This window comes from Eptatretus burgeri, chromosome 3, assembly GCF_056783735.1.
Source record: "Eptatretus burgeri isolate ZD-2024b chromosome 3, Ebu_testis_v1, whole genome shotgun sequence".
Lineage (NCBI taxonomy): Eukaryota > Metazoa > Chordata > Myxini > Myxiniformes > Myxinidae > Eptatretus > Eptatretus burgeri.
This window is the reverse complement of record NC_140963.1, coordinates 45,168,321-45,191,451: the sequence shown is the minus strand read 5'-3', so window position 1 is coordinate 45,191,451 and position 23,131 is coordinate 45,168,321. Positions and strand designations below refer to the sequence as shown.

At 44.3% G+C, this 23,131-nt stretch overlaps 1 protein-coding gene across 4 annotated transcripts in view; it reads right to left on the bottom strand.

Annotated features, from left to right (window-relative positions):
* Positions 1–11,083: 11,083 nt before the first annotated feature.
* The window catches only part of LOC147029797 (eukaryotic translation initiation factor 4B-like), a 186,396-nt gene continuing 174,348 nt past the window's right edge, over positions 11,084–23,131 (bottom strand). For 2 of the 4 annotated variants that reach the window (XM_085873131.1, XM_085873132.1), the window contains 2 exons: positions 11,634–11,735; positions 11,084–11,371 (listed from right to left, as the gene is read on the bottom strand). In XM_085873131.1, coding sequence (XP_085729257.1) covers positions 11,670–11,735 — 66 coding nt within the window. In that variant the 3' untranslated portion in view covers positions 11,084–11,371; positions 11,634–11,669. Of the gene's footprint in view, positions 11,372–11,405; positions 11,736–23,131 lie in introns of those variants that run through there. The other 2 variants (XM_085873129.1, XM_085873130.1) reach the window with 2 other exon arrangements.

Sequence of the window (23,131 nt, the reverse complement as noted above, 5' to 3'; positions counted from 1 at the left end):
GTGGCCCCAGGTCCGGCTCTTCAGAGGACAAATGGGGATTAACCCCCTCATAATACACTCAGTCCACGTGGCTGGATCAAATTGGAGTCCGGGAGTGGGATTTTACAAACCCCTTGATCAATTCATTGGTGTCAGGTAGTGGACCTGTGGTTTGCTTCACACACCTCAAATTTCAGAGCCGTTTGGACTAAATGATATTTTGAATTTATTGGTGTGGACAATGGCAGAACATTTACGGGCAGGTCCCGGTGGGCCATGTAGACAATGTAAATATGGATAAGGAATTGATCCAGGACCCCCATGAAGTTGCAATGGAGGATGAAGAGGAAGCGATGGGAGAGGTGGAAAATAACCCCCACTCTCGGCCTCACGAAAATTCAGCGCCGATAGTGCAGAACAGCGGTTTATCGCAGCAAGTGCAGCCTGAGAATGACACGATGTTGTTCATGAGGCAATTAATGACACAAATAACTATGATGGACCAAAACAACAGCAGCAGAATTGACACGGTGAGCAGCAAAATGGACGTGATGGGCGATGAAATAAAAAGGGAGATGAGTGAAGTGATGGGCAGAGAAATGGTGGCGGTACGAGAGGAGGTAAGGGAATGAAGGATCGGTGTCCAGGAAGAACTGAGAGAGCGCGAGGCCAGACTGATGGGAGAGATTGGGAACATAACGAAGGAGATAGAAGGACTGATGTTAGTACAGAATGAATTGAAGGAATAAAAGAAGAACACAGGGGCGATAAAGGAGCGAAGAGCTGCCCAGAAGGAATCAAAAAGAGAAATGACTGCAATTAAAAATGAATGTAAAATGGTACATGAGGGACTGACAAAGAGAGTTGAGGAGGTGACACAGACGATGGGGACAAAGGAACGGGAATTGAAAGCACAAATAGAAACAAAGACAGTGACGTTAGAGGGGGAAATACAAGGGGCGCATTGGGAATTAACGAAGGTAAAAGAGGAGGTGGATGAGGTAAAAATCGAGATAATTGAAATTAAAGCAAAACAGGTAGAAACAGGTGGTAAAGGAGGAGACTATAGAATGCATGGACATGTTATATTTACAGCGTGAAGATCAAGTGCTCGAAGATCAAGCGAAGAGGATAGTCCGGGAGCAAAAGGCAGATATTTTAGTGAACCTGGTTTTGCCAGATAAAGTTTTTTTCTGTGCTGTTTCTTGTCGCCTTGGGGTAGCTCTTCATGATTCAGGAGGGTGACTGTTCGTAACCCTTGGGCAATTTGCTGTATTAACCCTTTTATGCCGGTTACACCCAAATGCACCCCAAAGTACTATTTTTTGCAATATCTTGTAAATAGCTGTGACCAAAAGTCATCACATTTATTTATCTTCATTATTATTCACAAGGCAAGTATTTTACAGCTGATTTGGACACAATTTGCCCAAACTTGATGATTATTAACCCTTTCCTGGCATTCCTAGGGGATCATATATACCCCAAACGTAGACCGACATTTCCTGTTTTGATCTGTTTATCACCCATGCGTATTAAGATGAAGTATTGGTTGAGAGACTTCATTAGTTAGTTAAACTGACAAAAGGTGGCACCATTGCATTGTTTCAGATATTAGAAGCACATGGCTGGGCACCACTAACACTCTGCTGTGCAGGTTTGTCATGGAATAGGCTACCAGACTTCCAGTTGTCAAGCTTTATATGAAGTCGTTAGTAAAATAGAATCTCCAGATTAAAACACTAGACAAATTCAGATTGTATAAATTTAGTTTTTACAAAATGACAGTTATCAAAATGGGCAGGAGAGTTGTTGTTGGGTGCTGCCCTCTTTTAGCAGGGAACCGTACTAATAAATGTGAACCTTTGTACGGTACTAGTATTCAGGCACAGTTATAAAATGCTTTCTCCAGGTTAGAATCTAATTTTTGACTTGTTTATTTTCAGGGTTGACATTTTATGGAGTCCGATCAGGAAAGATGTTTCTTCCAGTGGAAGTTTCGCTGTGAAACGAAGAAAGACCCATTAATCACCGCAACCGCTGTTCGAATAAGTAATATCATACGATGTATCAAGATCTATGGTGATGGGAAGCATTTTGACCTTCAGGAAGCATTGAACCAGAATAGTGAACTTACTATAAAATGCCATAAAACCTGTGTGTCTACACATACAAGCAGTAGAGAAACAGATCGTTACAAACGGCAGAATGACAGAGAAGCAGACTCTGCAATACCTCGGAAAGTCACAAGACAGTCCCTGTCAAAACCTGGTGGTGAAACGTTCAACTTCAGACAGCACTGTCTATTCTGTGGGGACCATTGTGACATTGAAAAGGACAAAAGGCACCCCTCTAGGAGGAGAGCAGCATATTTATGTCGAGAAATTGACACCAAACAGTCTTTATTGGAGGTATGTGAAAAGATAAATGATGCTGCTGCAGCGAGTGTTCGACATCGTGTTGAAGGGGCAGACAGTGATCTGCATGCGGCAGATGTCCGTTACCATGCTGACTGTCGGCAGAGGTTTGTCTCATTTCGTGCATTACCTGGTGAATGTGAAACGAAAGGTGCACAGACAGATGATGACCTTCCCTTTGAGTCTCTTGTTCTGACGCTTACGAAGGACAGGTCGAGAATGTGGAACTCAGTGGAACTGTTCACAGCCTATGTAGACAGTGGTGGTGACAAACTTTCCCGTAGGACGCTTGTGCAGACTTCAGGACATGTTTGGGGATGATCTGCTCGTGTTATCATCACCAGGCATAGCAAACATAGTTGCATTTCGCAGCTTTGCTTCAGAGACACTCCGTCTTCTAAATGACGAAAAAGATGAAACGGAAACGGTTGCTACAAAAGCTCGTAAGCTTATCAGAAATGAAGTGAAAGACACACACATTGACAGAGATCATTATGACATTACTGTTAGTAAAGACCTTGTCAAAGAGTCTGTCAGCAATTTTTTGCTGCTGTTATTAGGCAAACTCTCCCCGAAACGAGACAACACTCTGCCCGCATTGCTCATTGGGTCTCTCGTCACAAGTGTTGTCAAAGGTCACCCTACAAGTTTACAGGTAGATCTCACAGTGAAAATGGGTGAATCTAAAAAGCTAGTGAATGGCATGCATCCGTATGGTATCACATGTTCTTATACTGAACTCCGACATTTCAAAAGATCGGCAGCACGAGCAGCTGTTTCAGATACCAAACTGACTGGTATCTCAAGTTCTGAAAATGGTCTAGTCCAAGTCATTGTCGACAATTTTGGTGCTGACATAGCATCACAGAATAGAAAGCAATCTACCCATTCTTTGGCTGTCCTCCTCACACAGTCTGAGGCTGCAGATGAGCCGCATACCACTGATAAAATCAAGAGAATCAGCAGGGAAGACATGTCGGAAGAAATTCCTTACGATGTCAACATACACCGATACCATGGGCCCAACAATCCGAATATGCCACCTGAGGGAGCTTGCAAGGCTGTGCTATCCCTGCGATCTCTGGCTCATCAAGCGCTGGCAAAAAAAAGAGGGCATTGGAGACAGACTTTGGGTTCTTACAGGATGTTGTGACGCATAAGGACATCCCAGAATTCCATGGCTACATCACCAAGCTGACTAGACAACAAGGCCATGCAAAACAACCAAAGACAAAGGCAGTGTACCAGCCACTTATTGACATGAAGCCCTCTGATCCAGACACAATGTTAACAGCCATGGTTAGGGCACAGGAACTTATGCTTGAGACTGGTCAGAAGTTCACAGTGCTGACTTGCTATCATCAGCTCCATGGAGTTGCTGTGCAAGCGCTTTGGGCGCACGCAGATAAATTCTCGGAGATGAACCTAAGACTTGGAGGGATGCATGCACTGATGAGCTTTGTAGGAGCAATAGGTTCACTGATGGCTGAAAGTGGACTATCAGATATCTTGGCAGATGTCTTCGGAGGTGACCTAAGATGCTAAGCGGAAAAAAAGTTCCCGCAGAACGTACGCGCTCTACAGATGCTTGCTGAGGAGATTATCCGTGGTCTAGATGTCGGTCATTTTGATTTGTCTGATAGTCTAATGAAGGCCTTGGAGGAGAGAGCAAACCAGAGCAAGACCGTGAGGTTATGGATTGATGCCCTTGTTAAGCCAATCCTGCTGATGATGGTGTACATCAGGGCTGAGCGTGAGGGTGATTGGCTCCTACACCTGGCGACATTCAGGAAGATGCTGCCATACTACTTTGCTGCGGGTCATGTCAATTACGCGAGATATGGCCACTACTACCTTCGCAGTATGGAGAAGCTCCCACCTCATGTTCAGACCCATTTCATGAAGGGTGAACACATCACTCGACACATTCGTGGCATCTGGAATGGGATTTGGAGCGACCAGTTCATTGAGTCCACATTCATGAGGTATGGGCACAGCAGTGGGGGCATCATTGGCATCACGCTCAAGGAGGAGACTCTTAAGGTTTGGGCACTTAGCCGCCACCTGTGTTGTAAGATTGAGACCGGTTTGGACGAGATGGAAGAGGATGGTGCAGATGGTTGCAGCCAAACGTCCCACAAGGAGGAATCCAAGGCGAGAATAGCTGCAGACGCCAAAGACAGAGATGGGATCCGTCAGAAGCTGGCGACCCGCATTGACCCATTGAATCCCAGTTACCATTCCACCAAAATCGTGAATATAAGCAGTGGCAAGATTGGAGATTCCAGTGTGAATGTGCACAAGTCGGTTAGTATCAGAGAAGACCTGCTAGCAGAGTTTGAAAAAGGTTGGCCCCAGGGTTTCTACGCCACCATAGCAAAAAAGATGAAAACTATGGCAACAACAGCTAAGTCAGTACAAGTTGGCAGTTCAAGAGTGACTGATCTTGAAGCCATCTATGTGAGAGTGATAGCTTTGTTGTCGAGTGATCGGGACATTGACGTTAGAGATGTAATATCGCATGAACTTGCACCCATTCCAACGTCAATGTTCACCAAGGACGGAATGCGCACAGCAAAAGCGAAATCAGTACTCAAACGTTCACAACAGGTGGAGGTATTCAGTCGTCTCTCAGGATCTGCAGATGTGACAGTCATTGATGGCCCAGCTCTTCCATGGACAATTCAATGGCCAGCAAACGGTACCGTAGCAGACTATGTCTCAAATGTGAAGACACGGGTTGCTAACTACCTGAAGGACAGTGATGTCTACTTGATATTCGATAGGTACCATGATTTCAGCATAAAGTCAGAAACAAGGGATGGGAGAGAAACAGGAGTAAGCCGCACCCACCAACTGCACCTGACAACAAGGCTGCCAGCGCAAAAGGTTGTCTTGTCTTCTGTGGAAATAAGAAGCAACTCATCAAAATCATCTGCGACAAACTGGCTCGAGATAGGTTGTTCCACACCAGTAGCACCAGGAATCACAAGTTGGTAATCACAGGAGAAGATCCTTACCCAGTTCAAGTGTCCAATGAAGACATAAGCGCAAGACATGACCTTGAGGCATCCCACGAAGAGGCTGATATCATTATTGTACAACATGCGTTGAAATGTGCAAGCGAGGCCAGCAAACTGTCAGTCGTCTCAGATGACACGGATGTCTTCGTGCTCCTTGTCCACTTTTACAAGAAGGCCAATCTCACCCTCAAACTTACCATGGAATCCCCAAGTAAAGAGAAGACCATTGTGGACATAAAGCAGACGGTGGTAAAACATGACAAAATTGTTAATGAACTTCTCCCTGCCGATGCTCTTTCAGGATGTGACAGTTGCTTGCTACTTTGGGCTGTGTTCTTAAAACACTGAAGACTGGTGCTTCAATGTCGCCTACAGCCAATAACTCAAAGCCATTCACAGCTGTAATGGAACAGGCCACAACCTTCATCTCTTCATGCGATGGTATGAAAAAAGCCAGACAGGTCCGAGACAAGATTGCTTGTCTGGGGTAAAAAGAATGGGAAGGGTCACACATCATCACTCAAACTGTGCACCCTGCCACCGATAAAGGAGGCTTTCACAGAAAATGTCAAGAAGGCTCACTATCAGGCAATCTTATGGCGAATGCTTGAAACTCGCCATCCACCGGCACTGGACCCTGAGGAATATGGATGGATGAGAGATGTCAAGAACAAGTCGCTGTCACCAATTACAGTCCCAGATGATGTGAAACTGGCCCCAGAATATGTTCCTAAAATGATGATCAGGTGTGGTTGCAAAAGTGAAAGTCCCTGTAATTCGAGAAGGTGTGGTTGTCAAGTCAGAGGTCTGCCTTGCACAATTTTCTGTGCCTGTTATGCAGTTGGCTGCTCACGTGTGCAGTAGCAAGGTTTGAGGAGATTGGGCAAGCAACTTGTAGTAGCAGATTATTTGTTTGTTTCACGAATTTAATTGATCTTACGGTAGGTCAAACTAAACACATCGAGTGTCCAACCCAGTCTATTTTGCATCGATGTCAGCGGGTCGGAAAGCAAGAGATGACATGAAAATCCCATGCCATAATTTTGGAGTGGTTTTAGTGCATTAATGCGTCCAAGACCCCTGTTGTCTATAGATGTTCAAATGTTTAGTGCTGGGTAAAATCAGTCAGGAAAGGGTTAATATTGAGTACTAAGTCATTATTCTATATTTTAAGTTGTTTTTGGTTTCCTTATTTGTGACTAAAGTAAGGATGTGGTGGTTATTGTGCAATCATATGTTGTCTGTGTTCAAATTTTATGTCCTGGGTTAAAATAGCCTGGAAAGGGTTAATACTGAGTAATTCACAATTGTTTTATATCTTAAGTTGTTTTTGGTTACATAATTTGTGAATAAACATTGACACAAGCAAATGTGATGATGTTGGTTGGGTTCGTTGCAATAAATAGTGAAAAAACGGATTTTTTCATTATTTATGCGTTTACTGGCACAAAAGGATTAATATAGCAAATTGCCCAAGGGTTGCAAACGGTCACCCCCCTGAATCATGAAGAGCTACCCCAAGGCTATAAGAAACAGCAAAGAAAAAAAACTTTATCTGGCAAAACCAGGTTCACCCCCACTGCTCCCAGGTTAGGATACAGGTCCTTCAGACGAACCAGGAGGCGAGTACAGTGAAGGTGAATCATGGCGAGACCAGGCACGTGCCTGATGCGATTGGGTGTGTGTTGAGTTTAGGGGGAATAAAGGACCTGGGGTTTCTTGGAGAGATGAGAGAGATGGAGTGTGTGCTCAGTGTGCAGAGAGCAAGCAAGATGGAATGCATGCCAGGAATGAGTGGTGTGGAGTGCATGAGTGAGGATAGGAGTGCATGAGCGAGGGTAAGAGCGCAGAACGTGCACTGACACAGATGGGGGTAGCTGTTAGCTTGACTGACGGGAGTGAGCCCTCCACGAGCAACAAATTTAAAACGCGGATGTGTTCTGGTTTCGAGCGTAGGAAAATCATGGATTTGCTATCCACGCTGGCCCCGCGAGGTAGGCTTATACGGAACATCTGGGAATGTGCACAATCCGTGCCTCGCAAACCGCCCAAGCATGGACGATTGCTTGGTTTAGTAACAAATGCTGAGGGGTAGGCGTGTAAACGCTCCGCAACAGATAAATCACTGGAGCACGGACAGCAAAACAAAAGGAATTTAGCTGTAATTTTTTTCTACGGGAAGCAGGTGTACAATATGCACAGTACGCCCAGCATGATCAGTGGGCGTGGCAAGCACGGCTTAGTTCCACGTAGGAAAACCCTACGTGTTGAAAAAACCACGTAGGAAAAATTCCAAAGTGGCAAAAATTTAAAAACAAATTGGTTGGCGACAGACATATGGCTGAGCACCTCCGTGGACAAAGGGCTCATTATAGTAAGGGTAAGAGATAGCGACAGTTACGCCCATGTTTGGAGCTCAGTGGTGTAATCGCTCCACACAGGGGACCCGAGCAATAGCCTAAGGGGGATGGCATTGTTACGCCCAAATGGGGGTGCCAATGATGGTAGCCTCTATGTGGGTACCGAAGCAGTGACTGTAAGGGAGAGATAGAATAAATCTCTGGATTGAGAGCGACAATAGGGACTATTTCGGGAGAGACAATGAACATGTGGGGGCGTAGAGAGATATAGAGGGTAGAGTTAAATGGGAGCATGCATAGTATGAAGGTGCACGAGTTTGTTCTGGGGAAATTAGTTATGTGATGCTGTATAGGTGAGTGGAAATGTGTGTGTGTGTGTGTGTGTGTGTGTGTGTGTGTGTGTGTGTGTGTGTGTGTGTGTGTGTGTGTGTGTGTGTGTGTGTGTGTGTGTGTGTGTGTGTGTGTGTGTGTGTGTGTGTGTGTGTGTGTGTGTGTGTGTGTGTGTGGTTGATGAATTATGAGTGTGATGGCAGGGCAATGGCCGGTATGAGTGTGAGTAACGGAATGCATGGTGTGAAGGATTGAATGGGGGGAGTGGATCCCACCCAAGGAAACCCCAGGGTTAGTTTAAAGTTAGATAGGGGGATGAGGCAAATTTACACATGGATGTCGTTATTCAGTTGGTGCTGCTTGTGGAAAGTTTTTTTTAATTTTTTTGTGTGTGTGTATGGAGGATGCAGGAGATAATGAACTGGCTGGGGGTGTGACTTGTGAGCATCGTGTTCTGATGAAGCAGGCACCCCAGGCGCTGGGGGCTCGTCAGTCAGATGAGGCCGTAGGTAGGTCCAAGGGACCAGTAGTGTATTAGTGGACGCAGGTACCCGAGGAGAAGGGCCTGGCGTGCCAGTGTAGTATTTAGTGAGTGTCGTGTTCAATGGGCCCGGGTGCCCGAGCAGCGGTGGGTGACGGCTGGACCGTTCCTGCTGGTTCTGCTCGGGACTTGCTCTTGGCGTACCTGATTATTGGTGTCCCTGGTTCCTGAGGGTGATGACATGACGCTGATTGGTGTTTGAACCTGTTTGCAGGTGGGTGCACGGCGAGACAGGGCACTGGCAATGGACCAAGGCATGCTCACACATTTTGGGACATTTTATTTGACGCACGACGACTTCTACCTTGGGAAGCCGTGACCAGATTTCTCTTACCCCCCTGAATGATCGGCTGCGTACCCTTGTCTCGTGTTCAATCGTTAAGCAAGGCATAGTGATAAGCATCTGCTCTTTGCCTGTTTTTCTATCAATGCCTGATTAATTCTTTATTTGCTTGAGATCATTTTGATAGATTTGAATTTACTTATTTTTACCACAAGGAAATAAAAAGTTCTTCAGTTTATTTATTTTTTCCTTTTTAATAAATTCCTCATTGACGTTTCAACCTGTCCGTGCTTGTTCTTTCCTTCCATTGATCCAGCATTGTCTGAACCTAGATAGAGTGGGAGAATATAATTCCCAAACTAATTGACCTGTAATAGTCGGCATGCACCAATGGTTAAACCGCTCTGCCGCCCTAATTAAGATCTAATCAAGATAAGATTGGTGCATCGCCGAGGGCACGTAACCTGTTCAGGAAGCCATGTGACCACTAGGTAAACGGCAAAATTATACGGTGGACACTGGAACTCATGGTTAACTGATTGGCGTTCGTGGTTGTAAAGCAACCCACCGTACCACGAAGTTAATTGTGAGCAGTGGCCCCAGGTCCAGCTCTTCCAAGGAGAAACTGGGATTAACCCCCTCATAATGCACTCGGTACCCATGGCCTTAACAATATTAATGTACACTGCATGGCCAAAAGTATGTGGACACCTGCTCGTCAAATATCTCATTCCAAAATCATGGGCATTAATATGGCGTTGGTCCCCCCTTTGCTGCTATAACAGCCTCCACTCTTCTGGAAATTCCACTCGATGTTGGAACATTGCTGCAGGGATTTGCTTGCATTCAGCCACAAGAGCATTGGTGAGATCTGGCACTGAAGTTAGGTGATTATGTCTGGCTCACAGTCGGCGTTCCAATTCATCCCAAAGATGTTCAATGGGGTTGAGGTCAGGGCTCTGTGCAGGCCAGTCAAGTTCTTCCATACCGATCATCCCAATCCACACCGATAAACCATTTCTGCATGGACCTGGCTTTTTGCAAAGGGGCATTGTTATGCTGAAGCTGGAAAGTGCCTTCCCCAAACTGTTGCCACAAAGTTGGAAGCACAGAATCGACTAGAATGTCATTGTATGCTGTAGTGTTAAGATTTCCCTTCACTGGAACTCAGGGGCCGAGCCCGAACCATGAAAAACAGCCCCAGACCATTATTCCTCCTCCACCAAACTTTTCAGTTGGCACAAAGCATTTGGGCAGATAGTGTTCTCCTGGCATACGCCAGACCCAGATTCATCCGTCGGATTGCCAGGTGGTAAAGCGTGATTCATCACTCCATAGAATGTTTCCACGGCTCCAGAATCCAATGGCGGTGAGCTTTACACCACTCCAGCCGACTCTTGGCATTGCACGTGGTTATCTTCGGCTTTTGTGCGGCTGCTCGGCCATGGAACCCCATTTCTTGAAGCTCTCGATAAACTGTTTGTGCTGACCTTGCTTCCAGAAGCAGTTTGGGACTTGGTCATGAGAGTTGCAACCGACGATAAATGATTTTTCTGTGTAACACGCATCAGCACTCGGCAGTCCCGTTCTCCGAGCTTGTGTGTCCGACCACTTCGTGGCTGAGCTGTTGTTGCTCCGAAACGTTTCCACTTCACAATATCAGCACTTACAGTTGACCCGGGCAGCTCTAGCAAGGCAGAAATCTGACGAACTGACTTATTGGAAAGGTAGCAACCCATGACAGTGCCACGGTGAAAGTCAATGAGCTCTTCAGTATGGCCCATTATACTGCCAATGTTTGTCTATGAAGAATGCATGGCTGTGTGCTTTATTTTATACACCTGTCAGCAACGGGTGTGGCTGAAGTAGTGGAATCCACGAATTTGAAGGGGTGTCCACATACTTTTGTCCATGTAGTGCAGCTCAGCTGCGGTAATGGAGGTAACTCAGCCAAGCAACCGTCTCACATAAAGGTTTCTCATTGGATATCGTAGGCACGCACATTCATTCAGACCCATGATATTTACAAAGCACTACCGATGGATGGCGAAGCTTCGATTGTGACGGTTTTAAAAAGTACAAAGTGGATGCTTCAAAACATTGGAAGTGGTCATTAAACAACTCAACTTTGAGATTGCTCATTCGAAGAAAAGAAAATTGGAAATTTATTTTCAGCAGCTTTTACGGAAACCATTTACTTCCATTTGCAATCAAACAGCTGTAATGTATACACTTAGATGATACTTAAGGTGGAGTTCTTTAAGATGTTTCAGTCCAAATAGCCTCCAGTCTTCTTCGATTCCCCGATGGCCAGAGCATAACTTCATAGTTCGGTTTTTTCCCTCCTTTTAAAACTTAAACTACACATCCAAACCAGTCCAAAGTTGATCGAGATTGTGTGAAACAAAACAGGACCAATTGAGAGATGTATTTTTCATCTGCACGGAAATGTTAACCTCGAGTGAGAATGACAAGGTTCCAGCATCATCTTTAATTGCATACATTGCATGGATCAAACCAGTCAGTCTGGTGGACAAAAATAATGATTGATAGAACAGGAGATCGTTGTCACTTCACAGAAAAAAACTAATATCCCCCGCATATCAAATAAATAGTTAATAAAAACAATAAAGCACCAATAAGAAGCAGCATTTCCTGCAACAAACAAAAACAGAAACTGTGTATTGGGTGCATACTTGCCAGAGGCAAGAGAAGCGTGAGAAGTACAAAAAGGCATCAATTTGCTTCGTCCAAATCTCCACCCGCACGCAAAGCTGCAAACGTGCTTTCCGAACTGAAATTCTGCATACAATGTGAAAAGAAGTGTTATTCATAACAGAAAAGCGAGGAAAAGACGGAAAAATGGCATAGCTACGTTTTCTCGTGGTTGTCATTTTGAAAATGACAGTATGCATTATTATGACTGGCAGGATGACCTCGAGGTACACACTCTCAACTCCAAGCAGTCTAGCCAGGGTTTGAATCTCGGCCGAGTTATAAACTGCCATTCTGGTGCGATTCATTAATGTGTGTGCCTCCATCGGGATGGATGTTAAATTGGGTGTCCCATGTGCTGGCATTATTCAGTGGACATTAAATATCCCACAGTGTCCTTCACGAAGAGTAGGCGAGCTATCACCAGCACCCTGAACAGATTACAAATTCCTTCCGTAACCTTAGTTGCATGTCAGGCCTGGCCAGCCGATTCATGAAAGACGGGTCAGGCTTCCCCCAGCCAACCCCACAAAAACGTAGGGATAATTGTGGCCATTAATAACGAAGAATAAAAAGTAGTCTGCATTATTGGGAGATATGCTGAAGAGGTTCCGAGCCTCTGATATCTTAATAACGGATTCCACTTCAGGGTAACAGTAAATATATGCAGGGGAAAAGGTAATCAATAATTCATCTTCATACAATGAAGACTTTTGAAGATTATTCTTGAGGCTTGACAAAAAAAATAAACCAATTTCACCCACAGGGTGACCCGTATCTTGCCAAAAGGTGACCACGTGTGACTTCTTTAAGGTCACACTGAGGTGAACAGAGCTGCTATCCACCGGGAGCGACTCCTTGAGGAATATCTGACTACGAGAGATTCCGATGAGAATCGTTCTAGAGTAACCAGGAAAAATATGCGTTTTCCTCATAACGTCACCAAATGACGTCATAATGTCTCAAGCTTGACATATCTACAAAGCACTCATCGAGGTGTTCAATTTGAGGTACGACACGATATGGTTCCTAAAACTTGAAAATTTGACCTTGGGGTCAAATATGTTTGACCTTAGGCGCTAACCATGAAGGTCAAGGCCAATCGCCACCAAAAATTAATCAGCTGAGCGCCAGACCATGAACTTTATTCCCATGAAGTTTGAAGACGATCCGATCAAAATTACTCAAAAAATAAGGGTTTCGTCGACTCCCCTGATTTGTGACAAAGTGACCTTGACCTTTGACCTTGACCTTCAAAATTTTGTGCACTGAAAGGGACCTCTATAGGCCTCTGATATGCGAAGTTACAAAAATTTCCAATGATAACTGTGCTCTGCAGAATTTTTTATACGTGATTACAGACAAACATACAAACAAACAAACATACAAGCTGACTAACATATCTTGCAAAAACTTCGTTTTGGCAAGATGAAAATTCAATCAGCAATGAAACTCAAACTATTTAAAAATCAACAAAACAAAAAAGGGAAGATGCAATTCAACATTTTTTTTAAAACCTATGGAAAAAAAAGGTCATTAAAAGTTAAACTACACTCAAAAAAGTTTTAAATGCAAGAGTGAAAATAGAAATGAGTACCAACAAATCAATAAAGCATCAACAAGACAAAGGCACAAACAAAAACTGGCCGATGAAGAAGCTTACCCTAAAATTAAATTTGAAGTCCTTTGATAGCACAAAATCTCAAAATTGCTGAGAAAAAGAATATGTCGAAGCTTTTCGCCTTGCACTCATCGGGACGATCACAAGGATACCACAAATAAAGATCGAAGCATTTTAAGCTCACACGTGTTCACTGATTGGTTCACGTGGCTGAAGATGATTGCCTTTGATGCATATCATGGCTGTGAGGCACTGAGTGAATTGGATAACTACAGACTTGCAACAGTGCTGCAGTGGTCTCAAAACAAGCAAAGCATTTGTACAAGTTATATTTCCTTGCACACGACGGGACTGTGTGTGTGTGTGTGTGTGTGTGTGTGTGTGTGTGTGTGTGTGTGTGTGTGTGTGTGTGTGTGTGTGTGTGTGTGTGTGTGTGTGTGTGTGTGTGTGTGTGTGTAAATGTGGATTCGAACATGCGTAGATGTGCAGCAACGTGTGCTCGGGCCATGATCCGAAACCAATCCACATGATAGTTTTCATCACACACTGGATTATTCAGAAAGTGCTGTTCAATCGCAGAGGCGATTGTTCGGCCTCAATCTTGGCGGTGAGGGGAAAGAGAGGAGGAAGGAGATCTGAAGGGGGGACTGGCAATTCGACAGATGCAAGGAGGCTTGATGGAGGATGGAGGCAAAGGCCGTCGCAAGGCAAACATGGCTTCACGGCCTGCACACTGTCGGGCCGACGTTTTGCAGCTGTTTATGTCTACGACAGACCGTGTGAGACCCTGAAAGCCGAGAATGAGAACTATGGCTTCGAAAAAGACGTGACTGTAGTGAAGTGGATTGATCAGGTGTGGAAACGTGGATCATCGAGGGAGGAACAAAACTTTGTGGCCTACGGACTGGGACGAAGCCCCTCGGATGCACTGCTTGGAGCCCTGGATGATTGTCATGCTGTGAGACTGGCGGCAGACATTGATGGTCTTGTGGGCTCAGTGTTGAAGGGGGAGGTCAGCCAGAAGCGATGTAATGCTACTCGTGCCTTGGTGGGGATGTTGGGAGCTGGTGCGACTATCGAGTGGAAAGTCGGTACCAAGGTGCCAGGGATGGTGGGGGAGGGGGGTGGGACATTGAGGAAAGCCGAAAACTAATTTTGTGTTGAGAATGAAAGGAATCGAAACATCCAATCATGGGACACAGACACCATACAGGTAGAATCCTGAATCTGTGCAGCTGTACTTAGCAGCCAGAATGTGCAATGAAAAAAATAAAGCCTGCATCTCCTTTTGTGAAAAAGAAGATCATCTCACAGTGAGACATGGATCTGCACCAAGTCAAGAGGTTGAGAAGGTGCTACCCGTCTCCGTAAAACCAAAAATAATGGTCCACAAGAGAAAGCTAAACAACGAAAGTTGGAGCATAGAGTAGAAAGAGAAAATCCTCTGCTGCAAAGTGTATTTGACTCATAAGCAGTGGCAATGACATGGTTGGGGTTTTTTTTGGGGTGGGGGGCAAGATTCATGCATCTGTTAAAGACAAAATTGGCCACCAGAATAAGATTCATGCAGGACAAAAATGCTAATCAGGAGAACCAAACGAGAAATTGGTAAAATTACACCAAAATAATTCCCTTTGAAGGAAATCAATAGTGTGCTTTGCAGCGGCACTGCTCATTCAAGGAAAAAAAAATGCAGATAATACCACAAGAACAAATAAGGCCCTGCAGACAGAGATCAAATACCACCATGGAAACGGAGACCAATGACAAAGAACTGACAAAGGAAACGGGACAAATACAACAGTTCGTAACAGGGAACCGAAGTCCAAAGCGAAGGACAAGAATCCAAAGGACAAAATCACCAAGAGATGAAGGTTACAGAAAACAAACTCAAAATAGAAATGACAGCAAGGAAGATTAAAATAAAATAAAAAAAACTATGACAGTCAACAACGGGAGAAAACAAAACCACACAATGGAAAATAACCAATAAATATTCCACCGCAAACTCTGTAAACATAAGCAAAATATATCATCTCCCTGAGAAGGATAAACTTGAAATTTTCTGGAAAGATATCTGAAGACCCAAAATAAAACAACAAGGAGGCTGATTGGATCTGTAACTTGGAAAAAAAAAAAAAACATCGAAAGGAAATGCCTCCAATGATAATTATAATTGATGAAGGAAAAAAAAAATTCAAAAGACGATGAGCAAAAAATGCCAAACTTTAAAAGCCTTCAAGGCCTGGAAGGATTCCAAACTTCTGGCTAAAGCAACGAGATACTCTCCACAATCACTACACTCGAGCATTCAACAAACTTATCCAAGGGAAGGAGATAATAGATGAGTGGCTCACAGAGGGTAACACTTTCCTCATCCCAAAATCTGCAGAAACCCAACTACCTCACAAGTATTTACCATTAACGCGCCTACCAACAACATACACACTTTTGATGGGAATCATCAGAGAAACAACATACCACCACCTAACACAACAAGGAGGCCCAGAGGCAGAGCAGAAGGTATGTAAGAGAGCATGCTACAGAACAGACTACCTCCTACTATAAAAGGCCATAATAAAAAAACTGAAAAACAGAAGAACCAAATTGTCCACAGCCTGGAGAGACAAAAAGCTTTTGATAGTCACACATTCATTGATGATAAAATGCATGCAATTGTACAAGATCGACCCCAAAATAATCAAACTGATTGAGAAAGCAATGGAGCTCTGGAATACCATATTGATATTATATTATATCACTCAGAAGGAAAGACCAAAATGCCAGCAGTGAAGCTACGTTACAGGATCTTCCGGGGGATATCTTTTCACCCCCACCCCCACTGTTTTGCCTGGCTCTGGACTCATTTAGCAACCACATGAATGAGCACGGACACAGATACACCCTAATATCCAATAAGAGAACATCCAAGAAAACAAGAAAGCTGACACCTACAATGCATGGATGATTTAAAACTCTTTGCACCAAGCGACAAAAAATTGGTAAAACAAATGAAATCGGTGAAGCTGTACTCGGACAACATCCAAATGCAATTTGGCCGAGATGAGTGCCAAATGCACATTCGTACAAGGCAGACCAAAAAAAAAAAAAAACGGGCTATATAAAAATCTACCAAGCTACAACAATATAGGAGCTGGAAAACAAAGCAGTATACAAATACCTGCGACGAGAAGAGGGCCAGAAAATTTGTCAAAAAAAAAACGCAAAACAATTGCCAAAGAATACTTGTGTAGAACGACGCTGATCCTGAAAACACATCTCACCCTGAGAAACAAAATCAAAGCCATAAACCAACTCGCAATACAGGTATTCCAATAGAATTGCAGAATAATAAACTTGCTCAAAGTGGAAATCAATAAACTCGATATCAAAACAAAGAAACTCCTCACTATCCACAAATGCTCTCCAAAAATCGATGCATCCCCAAAATAAATGTACCTGCCGAGATGAGAAGTTGGCAGTGGCCTGATGGAATCCAAGTAAAGTGCACAGAATGACAACTGTAGCATTGGCAGAGTAAGGGAAAAGTTTAATGGACTACGGAATCCAATTTTTACACAAACATGAAGACAGCAAGCAAGAAAATGTATCCTTAACCCACCTAGCAAAAATAATTTCAAAGGCAGGTGTGAATGGAAGATGGCAGATATGAAACCAAAACAGCAATGAATACAACCCCAATTGCAAATGAGATAAAATAAAAAATATTGGCGTATCCAGTGGGTCTGCCACGACCTGGACGGATGGCCAAACAGCTCTCCCTTGGAGGCTTACAGCCGAGATGAAATTCTTGGAGATTATGGCATGCGTGGGAGGGAATGGTCAGCAGAGGGACAGAGGCAAACAGGTTGGAGTCGAACCTATTACAGATACATGGACACCAGCAACTTAAATCAATCTCTATTATAATACCAAGGTTGCACACTAAAAACTCCGCTCACCGTCACACGATCCCCATGAAATTGCTGTGGCACTTAGCGGACATGCCGACAATGTTTGGGAAGTCTTGGCGTTCCATAGTACCACTTGCATTTTGCACAATGCGTATTTTTGTCATTCCCCGTGTACGGTCTGTCGTCTGCTACCAGCTATGTTGTACTGCTATCCCGTGCATGTGCACGGGTATCGCTAGTAATGATTTATTAAACAGAAAATCAAGTTGTAATGGATCAAATCAAGACATGAGGTAACCTTACCCCAAAGTGGCGCCGAGCCTCTCTCTGGGCGGGAAACGTACGTGCGTTAATTCATGAGGCGGTGTTCAATACCAGGGGGCTCACCAACCTTCGTGCGGCATCCTCGTCGATCGCGCTTGCTGATGCCGCAGCTCTCTGCAGAATGGCGCCGCTCCCTTCGGTGATATACATGAGGCTTCGAGGTCGGTCTCTCATGACGCAACCAAGAGTCAATGGCCAGCATCTTGCTCCACCACACGAGCCAATTTTCCTCAGCACAAATACGAGAATCACGCAGCCATTTTGTCGTGCCGAGAGGAGAGCAAAGCGAGATCAATCATCCCAGCCACATTCCTCTCACAACTACTATCTCCTCTCTGAACTTCACCCTTCTTCCACCTGCTCTCTGACGTCACGCCTATCAATCACCCACCTCCGGGAGTGGCTTGCGAGCATATAAACGGGGGCATGTTGGAGGGCGGGGCTTCTGCCTGCTTGGGCGCATGACTCGCTTGTTGTCATATAAACGTTACTTCTTTCATTGATGGTTTGTAATACAAAAACAGGGAAAGGTCACAGGAGGCAATTACATACTTGGGGGAATTGGTCTTAATCCCTACCAAATAAACACAGCACCACCCCCCACCCCCCCTCCCCTGTGTGGTGACAGCACTTCAGCTCACAGTCTCCCTACTTAATTTACATCAAAATGACTCCTACACGTCCACGGACCACGCAACTTGATACAATCCTATCTCTCCTATGAAATTCCCCCATCTACCCCACAAACATAACAACATATCAAGCTAAATTTCAATATGCACACCAAAAACTGGGAGAACGGCAAATGAGGTAAGTATAAAAATGAAAACATAACGCCTCCAGCAACTTCGTCAGCAGAAGCATAAAAAAATAAAAATATAAATATAAAAAAAGTTGGACAGACTTTGCATCGACAAAGAAGACTCATTGGAATGGCGAGGAAGGGGTCACCTCAACTGGGAGGGAGAACGAATCACAATAAATGCCCAAGACCAAGGACACTAGACCAAAGGCTTTAAGAAGATGGCAGACAGTTATTTGGACTGGTGTAGATTTTGCAATGTAGAAACCGAAAGTATGAGCTATCTCCTCTCGGGATGTAAAAACCTCACATCAGAACAGCTGTGCACATAAAGGCAAAGCAAGGTATGTAGAGTACTAGCATATCTGCAAAAACTTCAATCTCCCAGTTCCACAAAACTAATGGAAATATTGTAAAGGATTTGACGGTGGCAGGTTTCGTACCCTACTCTTGACAGCCAAATGTTGAAGATTCGGTGTCACTTAACAGCACCGCCGTCTCCGGGGTTATAACGCCGGCTGGCTCGGCACAGGTATCGGGTTACGCACCTCAGATCACGATACCAAAATACACCTGTGCCTTGCCAGTTGGGGAAATAGACCCCGGTTACAGACTGGGTTTGTCAGAGACCGGGCAAAGTCTGCCAGTCCGTAACCATTTCGGTTTTAAATACAAATCAAGCAAATTGTTCCTCAGCACGGCACAAATAAACTCAAAACGGCAACTTTCATACGAATCAGCCAGATTTATTGGGGAGACATCGGGGAACACAACACAAGCAAAGCATTCACGACAATGTTATAATTAATCTATAACCCACCCTTAACTAGGGAGCTACGGATTACGGGTTTCGAAGGGAATCCTAGCGAGATAAACCTAAGACAACATGCAGACAAGATAGAGAACTTGGTGATACCTCATGGACGAGAGGAAAAGTGTCAAAGGCACGAATGCGGCTCGTGACAAGCCGATGTCGTTGGATTCAAGCACCCAGCTCGGCAAAGTGGCGCTCGTACTCCTTCTCCCGGCACCGCTTGCGCACCAGCGTCAGCGCGTTCAGCCCCCGTAAGGTCGACAGCACAAGAGTGGAAGATCCACGGTGTGATCCAGCTGGCTTTTCACAAGGTCCAGCTTACAAATCCAGGCCTGGCCTGTTCACCAGATTAGGCCAAATTGGGGTGTTGGGCTCCGCAGGCGGATCGACGGGATGGAAAGACGTGTCGAGCCGTGCCGTGAGTAGGGACAGTCAGAGGCTCCGTAACTGGACTCCGGATGAACCTGTCGATGACCTCATATAAGTAGATCGCCGACTCCCCTCATGCAGTTCCTCCTGCCTTCCTGGGGCTCGCTCTTCTCACGAAAGCTGATCCCAGACTCAGCAAGCAGCCAGTTTCATTTTACAGCCGATCGCAGACTCCCACGATCCGTTTCTCTTCCAGCAGAAGGCAGACTGACCTCATCCAGTCTCTCTTGCCTTTCAGGGCGGCCTTTTCACGAAAGCCGATCGCAAAACCCTCCTGCAGTTCCTCTTACTCCCGATCAGCCGACTGACACAGCCGTCCCTTATAGAGCAGATCGCGACGCGACTCTGGCAGTCCTCTCTTGCCTTCCCGGCGCTCGCTCTCTCGACACCCCCCCCCCTGGGAACCCATGATTGGTCCATCGCTCGAGATTGCAGCTGCCCTCCACCAATTGGCTGCCGACACGTCTCGCCGACCGACACTCTCAGAGTGCTTGGCGGGGCTAGTTTGGAGAGGGGAAGGAAAAATAAGCAAAGCGCCTCCCGGTCCACCACCACTGCACGAACACTGGACAGCTGGCTACACCTCCCGACACACATGTCACGTCCAATTACCGAACAACCTGACTAAACATGCATTTAAGGGGGAATCTGGTCTAATTCTATATTTAATAACAAACTAAGGGCCATTTCCGCAACAATATGAACTAAAACCAATAACTGAAAATAAGGAAGTAACACTTCTGCATGACCTGATGATCCCGAGCGTAAACATATAAAACTAGAAGGGCACGCGGTGGAGCACACACCTCCGCCACGTAATGCTTGATCCACGAGAACATATCGGTCCCAATACATTTTTGAAATATCATGCTATATATTGTTTTTGGCCCTATGTTTCAATGGTGAAGAATCACTTTGAAAATTAAATAATTCTCGTATCCAGATCCAGATTCGGATCTTCACCAAAATGGAATCAATTCATCGTGGTCACACACCCAACCTGTCCCCCAAGGTTTATCCGAATCGGTCCACAACTTTTTGAGATATCGTGCTATATATCCTTTTTAACCCTGTCTCTCAATGGTGAAGAATCACTTTAAAAATTCTAGTAGTTGGATCCGGATCCAGATCTTCAACAAAATCTAATCAGTTCGTCCTTGTCACACACCCAACCTGTCCACAAAATTTCATCTGGATGTTTTCACCAAATTTTTCATTTTGATGTCCACAAAAAAAAAAAATAGAAAATAAAAAAGCCCAAATACCAACGCCTCAAGAATGAAGTGGAAAGATCGCGCGTGCACGCACGCACGCACGCACACGAGAACTGCAGCCAATCTGGGGTTATCCAGTTCACTCAGTGCCTCACAGCCATGATGGGCATCGATAGCAATCGTTGTCAGCCACGTGAACCAACCGGTGACCATGTGTGAGCATAAATTGCGTTGTTTATTTCCACTATTCTTGCGATCATCCTGAATGCAAGGTGAAATGCTTTGACATCTCTTCTTTTCTCAGCAAATTTACAATTAAAATGCAAAGCCACCACATCTTTTTCTTCTTTTTTTTTGAACCCTCAGGAATGGAGGAAATCACTTCTCATATAATGGTGTCCTGAAGTTGCCTTGGTATCAGATTACAAATTCCACAAATATGGTACTTTTAAACAAACACTTGAGTTTTGTGTGTTTTCGTTGTTGCCACACCAACTTTCACTAATGAATTAAGAAGACAAGGAGCCTCCTCTGATCATCGTTACACAGATGTTTGCCGAGAACCTATTTGGGTTGCCTTTAATAGTTAAACATCAGGAGCGAGCATATAGATGTGCAACACGCACTTCCGTATAAATTATGGAATGTCTCCAAAATTTAAGCGATAGTGCAATTTTCCACCAAAGTACTCAACTTTGAGGACGTTAGCAGTGAAGTTGGAATAAAAGAAGCTACTGCACCAGGTGATGAAAACACAATGAACAACAACAGCCTCTTCACCAATGACCTGGTGATGAAAACCAAGAACATTTGTCTCTCATGGCATGGACTACTAAAAATTGCAGCATCTGTAAAGTTTAAAAAATAGCCATGCAAATTGAAACAAGAAAAAGAGCAGAGGTTGCAAACCCTTGTCAGGACTTATTTTGAGTGGTTCATTTTTTGGAGGTTTTAGAGTAAATCCAATGTGGCTGCGAAACCATGTGACCTATGATGTCATGTGTGTGACCCTTTTTTTCCTCATGGATAGGCGGTCATATGTGTAACGGTTTCACCTCAATCTATTCAGCAATTTCAGAGAAGAAGGTTTTTGAAGATATATAAATCTTAAAAAAGCAATATGGCTGCCGAATCACGTGATCGATGACATCAAGAAGAAATAAATTGTGGACCATTTTATCCCTAGATGACCCTCAAAAAGTTTTACACTGATCGGATGTAGCGTTCTACACATGCAATTATGACGTCATAACAAAGGCACCGATGATGTCATAAAAATACCACACTCATTCCCCATGAGGAGTACTTGCTCTGTGCCACTTGTACACCCGTGGCTTGGGGAACACTTGTGTGAAGTTTCCCCAAGATTTGTCCAGCCTTTCTGGAGAATAAGATTTTTGTAAGTATTTGGGTAAATCCAACTAAGTTGCCAAACCATGTGACCAATGGCATCATATGTATGAACCATTTGCTCCTCAGGGACAGGCGGTCATACGTGTAAAGTTTCGCCTCAATCTGTTCAGCCACATCAGAGAAGATTTTTGAAGGTTTTTTTTTTTTTTTTTAAACAATCTGGCTGCCGAATCAAGTGACCGATGATGTCATGAATTTTTTTTTTCGTGGACCATTTTATCCCGAGATGACCCTCAAAAATATTCACACTGATCGGACGTGGTGTTCTACATATGCAATTATGATGTCATAACGAGGGCACCTATGACGTCTCAAAAAATAAAATAAATAAATATCACCCCCATTCCACAAGAGGAGTACTTGCTATGTGCCAAGTTTCAGAGATACGGAGGTCCAAAGTTTATCCAATAAGGCGACCACATCACATGACCTATGATGTCATAATTGTCAACAAAACATTCTACATGAGTAGTCGCATCAATTGTGAAAATTTAACCTCAATGTGACAAGTGCTTGTGGATAAAAACACGAAAGTTCTGTGCAGACAGACAGACAGACATACATACAAACGGCCACAAATGCAATACGCTCTCCGAATTATTCGGCGAGGGTAATAAACCCCATCTCTGCACGCACAATTTTTTTTTAATGAAAGGGCATAACCATTAACACCTGGAGTCATAAATACCGTAGTTCGAGCAGAATTATCATCTCATTCACCGTCAACAGGTTCCACATTTTTTCACGACACCACCACTCCTCGCAAAAACAAATAAATACTGGGAGTGAGGCCTTAAAATTCACAAACATTCAGCAATGTCAGACGTAAATCAAGTACCTCAAAGCATTACCAGACAAAGAAAGAAAAAAAATGGCGAGACGGTCACATCATTGGAACAATTAAAAGGGAAAACACAGTCTTAATTGAACACAGCCAAGTACAGTAAATGAA